We start from the raw sequence: 8486 nt of genomic DNA on the forward strand, positions 1-8486 counted from the left end.
TGAGTATAGTGTGTGTATATGAGTATAGTGTGCATATAGTGTATATAATTATTATAGTGTGCATATAGTGTGTATATAATGAGTATAGTGTGCATATAGTGTTGTATATAATGAGTATAGTGTGCAAATAGTGTGTATATAATGAGTATAGTGTGCATATAGTGTGTATATAATGAGTATAGTGTGCATATAGTGTGTATATAATGAGTATAGTGTGCATATAGTGTGTATATAATGAGTATAGTGTGCATATAGTGTGTATATAATGAGTATAGTGTGCATATAGTGTGTATATAATGAGTATAGTGTGTGTATAATGAGTATATTGTTCATATATTGTACATATATTGAGTATCGTGTGTATATAATGAGTATTATGTGCATATAATGTGCATAAAATGAGTATAGTGTGCATATAATGAGTATTATGTGCATATAATGTGCATAAAATGAGTATAGTGTGCATATAGTGTTGTATATAATGAGTATAGTGTGCAAATAGTGTGTATATAATGAGTATAGTGTGCATATAGTGTGTATATAATGAGTATAGTGTGTGTATAATGAGTATATTGTTCATATATTGTACATATATTGAGTATCGTGTGTATATAATGAGTATAGTGTGTATATAATGTGCATAAAATGAGTATAGTGTGCATATAATGAGTATTATGTGCATATAATGTGCATAAAATGAGTATAGTGTGCATATAGTGTTGTATATAATGAGTATAGTGTGCAAATAGTGTGTATATAATGAGTATAGTGTGCATATAGTGTGTATATAATGAGTATAGTGTGCATATAATGAGTATAGTGTGTATATAATGAGTATAGTGTGTGTGTATGAGTATAGTGTGTATATAATAAGTATAGTGTGCAAATAGTGTGTATATAATGAGTATAGTGTGCATATAGTGTGTATATAATGGGTATAGTATGCATATAGTGTGCATATGAGTATAGTGTGTGTATATGAGTATAGTGTGCATATAGTGTATATAATTATTATAGTGTGCATATAGTGTGTATATAATGAGTATAGTGTGCATATAGTGTGCATATAATGAGTGTAGTGTGTATATAATGAGTATAGTGTGCAAATAGTGAGTATAGTGTGTGTATATGAGTATATATGTATCATAAATGTATGAGAATAGTGTGCATATTGATCATCTCACAAAGCCCCAGGGGTTCGTGAATCGTGTCACCAAGTATTGGATAATGTTAGCCAGCAGTCACTCAGTAGCTGTTTTTGCATTGATGTTGATTTTGTGTGTGTTTGTGTTCACAGCTAACTGGACTGTTGCTTCGGGGTGCGAAGCGTGTTCAGGTGAACGTCTACCTGCATCAGATCCCAGCGTTCAGGTGAGGACGAGTCTCTCAGGTGACCCGACTTAGTTTAGCACGGACTGCTAACATTTCCTTCAGAAAACAGAAAGATCTAGAAATAAAGTGGCCACACACACCAGTCCAGTCCAGATCTTTTTCCACCTTTAATGGGATATTGAAACCAACTAAATTCAAGTAAAAAAACACATTTTAAAAAGATAAGAAAGTTTCAATTTGTTTGTTACATGAATTTTGTTGGTTTCAATATTTTGCATTACAGGTGGAAAAATATCTGACACGATTTATCTCGAATACATTTTTTATTTCTCCAAAACCTGCAATTTTTATAGCCACTCTATGTACACAGTTTGTGGTGTGATTTGCGTGTTTATAGTCTAATATAGCACAGTTTGAACACAGGTTTTAGCATTTGTGGGGGTTTTTTGTGGACTTACCAGAAATGTCATTTCACTTTCATTTGAAGGCTGTTGTTCTCCAGTTAATTGGTTTTGATGCATTTAATTTGATTGACTCTCTTTCACTGTCAAATGCCGATAGTTTGATGTCATTCATGTAAAATTGACCACAGATGGAATATTTTTAGGCCTGAAACTCCAGAGCTACTTCTGATTGAGTCCGCTGTAGGCTTACATGAGCTCATTACGTAAGTCTCTCCTGAACCATGACCTGAAGTAGGTCAGTCCAGCTGTAATGATTGACAGCTGCGTGTTTTGAGTTATTTTAGGATGTGAAGCGAGCGGATCAGTTTCAGAGTTTGTTTGGGGGTCAGGTGGTCCAATGACGTGACCGAAGACCCAACGCTGCCGAACGTCCCACTTGAGCCGACAGCTTGTTGGCTTGGTTTTGAAATGCGATCTATCTGAGAGCGCAGATAAATCCTCCTCGTGAGCGTGTGAATGGAAAACATTCCCACAGTCCCATTCATCTGATAGCGTGCGTCTGAGAGGCTTCTTCTTGAAGACATGTGTGTCTGTTTGCATTCGTCTCAAACCTCAACCAATGCTGATGTGTCTATGGATCATTGATAAACCGTTACAGATTTATTTTTGTATTTGCTGTTTTCACTTTAATTTTTGTTAGTTTTAGTCATTTTGTTGTGTGTTTTTGTCATTTTTATTATTATTTTATATATAATTGTAGTTTATTTAGTTTTGCAGTAGTTATTTTAGTAATTTAAGTTCAACTAAACAAAAATAAGAAATGCTGCCATAGCAACTAGCTGAAATAAAATTTAAATAAATATATATTTTTTTTATTTATTTATATATTTTATTTATTTTATATTATAAATATAACCCTTTGTTGATGGGTGTAAATCATAGTTGTAGTTAATATTTTGAATTAGATTGTATTTTTGTTTTGGTTTTGTTTATTGGACTTAATTATAGTTAAGTTTTAGTAATTTATTATTATCATTTTTTAATATATCTATATAGTTTTTATTTTTATTGTTTATTTATATATTTTATTTATTTAATATTATAAATATAACCCTTTGTTGATGGGTGTAAATCATAGTTGTAGTTAATATTTTGAATTAGATTGTATTTTTGTTTTGGTTTTGTTTATTGGACTTAATTATAGTTAAGTTTTAGTAATTTATTATTATCATTTTTTAATATATCTATATAGTTTTTATTTTTATTGTTATTCAAATATTTTACCTTTAAACAAAAATAAGAAATGTTGCAACTAGCAGAAATAAAATAAGATTTCTTTAAGCGTTTTTTTCTTTAGATTTTATTTCAAGCAACACATATTATTATTTTTTTTTACCATTTTAGTTAACTGTAATAACCCTGGTCTTAACATCATCACATACTATCAGAATCATATTTTCTTTTTTGTTTTGCAGTCAAACTGAGAAGATCCAGACGCTGGTGTTTCCAGTGATGTACCTTAATGAGGTAAAGTTTTAGAAAATCATCATCAGTATCTTTCTACAAGGCTTTTATAGCATGTCAGGGTTGTCTACGTGACAAAACATGTGTTACTGTCGTGTTCAAATAGTTGAACTGAAATGAACTGAAAAACTTCACTTTCACTCTCATAAAGCCATATACAGTATACTATATAGCAAACCTCAGCTATATATAATTTATATATCGTCACAACATTTAACTATTATCATCCAGCTCGAATTTGCTAAATGCAACTGTAAGGCATGAAGATATTAAGATATTATAAACATGAACATCATGATTTCCTGTAAAGCTTCTTAGCTGATTTGAACTCTGATTATTGCTGCAGTCCAGACGGATCAAGCAAAATTAGGTGAAGGGTGCAACAGATAAAGTGTCCAAACATGATGCAAATAATATTAACCTTTGAATGACACAAGCCATGAAAGAGTAAATGAGAGAGATGTGGTTGCATCAGCTTGGCTCATATTTAAAAAAAAAAAAAAAACGTACCGTATTTTTTACGTACCGAAGGGGGAGGAGCTATCAGACTCCGATTATGAATGACAAAATAACCTTATATAATTCATACAATACATGGTTGAGTACATGGTGCATAAGTAGATAGTGTATGAGTGTATAGTGCGTCATTTGGGACGCAGTTAAAGAGATAAACCAGTCTCAGCATTAGATGATTAGATGATTGTTTTTCTGTATAAAAGTGCACTAAATGAAAAAGATCGAATGAGATCTTAACTCTAAAGCAGTTCTTTTGAGTTCACATTATCAGACAGGACATCCAGCAGAACTCAAAGGGACTGAGCAGGAAATATGAGAGTGTTTTTCTTAATTTCTGTCTCTTCTTATCTTCTAAACGCTGCTGTCCTGTTTTCCAGAGCGTCGTTATTGACGAGGAATCTGCCGAGAAGCTGTACGCGGTGGTTACCGAGGCTAATGTGATCGTCAACATCCCCTTCATAGTGATCAGTGTGGGCATCTTACTGGGCGTCATCTTCATCGTGTTCATGTGCCGACAGCAGACGCCAGCGGTGAGGCTCACACATCACTTCCTTCACTAAAACGTCTGATGGATGATTAAGGGAATTTGGCCTTTGTGTTCCTCATATTTATAATCCTGTGGAACAGGAAGTCATGGCTGGACAATTTCACGCTCCTAGTCACTCTGGTGTGCTAAAAAAAATTTTAAATATGAATTGGAATATACTTCAGAGTTATTTTACTCATAAGCATTTCTAGGGGTGCCAATAATTGTGGCCAACATGCATTGGAGAAAAAACATTTATTTCATAATGAGATTTTCCCTCCACTTTCCATTGTTTGACTTCAATGAAAGGTTAGGATTTTGTGAATTTTTAGAATGAAAGATTAAAAAGATAAACAATGCAGATTTATTTTCACAGCCGCCTTTGCTTATATTTACCAAGGGTGCCAATATTAGTGGAGGGCACAAAAAAAAATGATAGATTTTGAGCGTTCTACATAATCAGCCATAATTCCTCATACATATAGCACGTGAAACGCACACATTTGAGTCACATTTGACATTCAGTCAAATTTTGAGTCACATTTGTTTCACACAGCACACATAAATATTGCATAAAATTGTCCAGTTTTAACAACTTTTTCCAATGCAATGCATTCTGTGATTGCATTTCTCCATTAAGGCTACATGCAATGCTGATTGTTACTGCATTTGCTGTTTATTAATGTCTTTTCCTAACTTTTTTTTGTCTCAGAGCTCCGAGCAGCAGCCCCTGCTTTCATCGTAAAACTCCCCGGATGTCATGATGAACTAACATGCGTTTAGACATTGAGCTTGATTTCATTTTCACAAGTCCTGATTAGGTTCAAGGAGCATCGGTGTATGCGGCAGACGACTCAAAGTGCAAAGTTTGTCTCAAAGATGCCGTCGGATCTTGCAAACGTGTTTTTTTAATGCATTTAATGCAATACTTTAGACAACTGATCATCACAGAACCAAACAGTGCAGGCGTGTCCAAATTAGCCAATGAGTTTTATGTCCAAAAACTGAATTACATCAGAAAACACTAAAAGAGTGACGGCAGACGTGATGCAACACATTACACATCACCGCTCGAGATGCATCACGACTATATTAATACACTTATGCAACTGCAATGAGCGCATCTGGCAAATAAACTGACAGCGGTGTTAATTCATGCTGATTTCAGTAATTATGTACGTTTTAGTCTGCTTCACATGAGTCTGCATTTTAAAATCACTAAATACATTTTTAAAATGACCAAATGACTTGGTTTGTATTTGCACTTGTTTTCTCCTCTGCCATATTTTCTTAGATGCAAACCAAGATTTTGATGGAACATTGGCTCAATAATGTTTTTAGAGTCAATTAATAACACTTTTACAATATTTCTGACATATGACTACAATAAATTGACCGTAATCACTGATTTCAACTCTAGAATAACAGCCTTGTTTTCTGTGTTCTGTGTTATATATGCAGTATAAAGAGTTTCATGGTTTCTCCAGCACAGTATTACCACAGCATTGAGAAGATTCAGCTTGAACGTTTCAGTATCACAAACATATTCAGTGTTCGTTTAGCTCATTTACATGCACTGATCTGTCAGGGATGGCTAGTTTTTATTTTTGTTTATGTTTATTAAACCTCATGTCCTGCCTGATTCATTTCATGTTTGATTGTTGTAGGTGTTTGGGTTTTTTTAAGATTTGAGGCTTTGATCGTTTTGTTTCGTTGAAGTGAACATGCATGATGCCTGTGGGTTTTGATCTGAAACTGTGGTCTGATACCGGTTTCACTTCAGCTTGAATGTAAATGCACTTATTCCAGGGTGGAAATATTGGATTAAATCTCATAATTATGATGATTGTGAAATTATAATGTCAATTGTGTGTTCATGAATTAGGACCCAGTGATGATGTTTGCTGAAAACAAACAGTTTTAGGTTTAAAAAAGGATGTTCGTGATTGATTCAATTTTTAAAATTCATTTTTTTATGCATTTATTTAATCATGCGAGCATTTTTTGTTTGTTTTCCTTAAAAAAAGATTGCACTATCAATGTAACAAAAAAAATAAAATGAGACAAACAATAAAACATTTTAACAAAAAAGCATGTTACACCATCTCATGTGTCTGATATTTACAAAATAAATAAAAGTTCTTCTGGAAGCTGCAGCTGATAATGAAATACATTTGCTACAGATTCTTTGGCCATGCGTGTTTGTATTTGATCAGATCAAACATCTCGGCCTCATTGAATCTGAATCAGAAACTATAGATGCAAAGTTAATAATTTACACGTTATCAAGATCTGTACAACTATAAAACATCAGTGCTGAAACTGGAGTTCTTGTAGATATGTTCCTGAGTGGTTTCTGAAGGGGAGAATATGTCAAAAACACACCAGGTCATATTTCAGGCCAAAAATGCTTCTGATTTTGGAGTTTAATATGACCTGGACATTTCTTGGTGAGATTCACCTGGATACAGTCTTGAGGTTGGTGTAGATCTTAAAGTCTTCAGCTGTCTTTGAATGTTCTGTCAGATTTATGTAGGTCATGATGTTTGAGAAATCAAGGGATGCACAATTTTAGCCATTTTGTTTTCAATCATTTGAATTAGTGCCATAATCATTTGGACTCAGTCACACCTGTTGAGCTTTATTGAAGGAGCAGGTGTGTTTCCTGAAAGACAGGGAAAGTATGTAGATTAATGTGGAAGCACTCATAAAAATATGCCACTCATAAAAAAAAAAAAAGAGTACATATAAAATGTGTGAAAACGTTTCCAGCTTGTGCTTAAGTGTAGCATAAATCTGAATTGCTGTGGAGTTGCTGATTCATGCAGCGGTCAGTGTTTTTTTGTGATAAAATCTTATCCGTGTTTACAGCTTAAGGTTTCTGTGTGAAAGTCTTCGTGATTAGGGTTGTCCATATACAATCATATAGAGATATTTCGCGAGAAATTCGCGTTTCTTAGCACGCCAAAAATCCTTTATGGCGCTGTTCACACTTGACAAACTGAAGCGAATTGAGTTCGAATCCGTTTCAAACGCGATTCAGTTTTTTCAAATCGCTCGAGTATTGAGTAACAATGTAGATATGTTATTTATAGCGTTATTTGGCGGTAAATTCGCGAAAAATCCCTTGTGATGTGCCATACATATTACACACCTAACAAAATAATGCAAAGCACGTGTTTGAATCATCAAATGCGATTCAGCTTTGAGTCACTCGCGAATTGAATCAGCCTAGATGTTTTTATGTTGACACAATCACGTAGCGATATTTCGCGAGAAATGCGCGTTTCTACGCCAAAAATCTTTTATGAGGCGCTCTACTACACACCTTGACAAAATGAAGCGAATCGAGTGTTTGAATCCGTTTCAAACGCGATTAAATTTTTTCAAATCGCTCCCGTATTCAGTGACAATTAGATCGTTTATGTTATTTATAGCTTATAAATTCGCGAAAAAAATCCCTTTTGATGCGCCATATATTACACACCTGACAAAATGATGCGAATCGAATTTGAATCATCAAATGTGATTCAGCTTTGAGTCGCTCGCGAATTGAATCACAATGTAGATGTTTTTATGTCGACACAATCACGTAGCGATATTTCGTGATAAATTCGCGTTTCACAGAGCGCCAAAAAATCTTTTATGAGGCGCTGTGCACACCTGACAAAATGAAGTGAATCGAGTGTTCGAATCCGTTTCAAACGCGATTCAGTTTTTTCAAATCGCTCGCGTATTTAGTGACAATTAGATTGTTTATGTTATTTATAACGTTATAAATTCGCGAAAAAAATCCCTTGTGATGCGCCATATATTACACACCTGACAAAATGATGCAAATCGAATTTGAATCATCAAATGTGATTCAGCTTTGAGTCGCTCGCGAATTGAATCACAATGTAGATGTTTTTATGTCGACACAATCACTTTTTAAGGATAAACATATTTTATCACAATGAGTATTTATCAACTTTTGTTTGAATGGATGTTCATATTTCATATGTTTCCGACATCTTCCAGCAGGAAGTGACGTCATTCAGTTATTGGCGGGAAAACATCTAACATCAGTAAGTATTATCAATTGATTTGATGAATTCTGTCATGTTTTGTGGTGTTGGTTGGTTTTAATCCTTAATCCTGTTTGATCAAATTACACAAGTCTTTTTTTTTTTTTTTTTTTTTTT

At 33.9% G+C, this 8486-nt stretch overlaps 1 protein-coding gene and 1 long non-coding RNA gene across 2 annotated transcripts in view; one reads left to right on the forward strand and one right to left on the reverse strand.

Moving 5' to 3' along the window:
* The window catches only part of LOC107752179 (lysosome membrane protein 2-like), a 17435-nt gene extending 12103 nt beyond the window's left edge, over window positions 1–5332 (forward strand). The window contains exons 9-12 of the mRNA XM_016568074.1: window positions 1298–1371; window positions 3212–3263; window positions 4154–4306; window positions 5015–5332. Of these exons, the coding sequence (XP_016423560.1) occupies window positions 1298–1371; window positions 3212–3263; window positions 4154–4306; window positions 5015–5047 (312 nt within the window). The 3' untranslated portion in view covers window positions 5048–5332. The remainder of the gene's footprint in view (window positions 1–1297; window positions 1372–3211; window positions 3264–4153; window positions 4307–5014) is intronic.
* Window positions 5333–6368: 1036 nt separating this feature from the next.
* Window positions 6369–8486, reverse strand: part of LOC107752180 (uncharacterized) — a 3225-nt gene continuing 1107 nt past the window's right edge. Inside the window, exon 2 of the long non-coding RNA XR_001641334.1 lies at window positions 6369–6967. This is a non-coding gene — a long non-coding RNA (uncharacterized LOC107752180). The remainder of the gene's footprint in view (window positions 6968–8486) is intronic.

The sequence above is a fragment of the Sinocyclocheilus rhinocerous genome, unplaced genomic scaffold (assembly GCF_001515625.1).
Source record: "Sinocyclocheilus rhinocerous isolate Xijiao unplaced genomic scaffold, SAMN03320098_v1.1 scaffold2516, whole genome shotgun sequence".
In the NCBI taxonomy this organism is placed as follows: Eukaryota; Metazoa; Chordata; class Actinopteri; order Cypriniformes; family Cyprinidae; genus Sinocyclocheilus; species Sinocyclocheilus rhinocerous.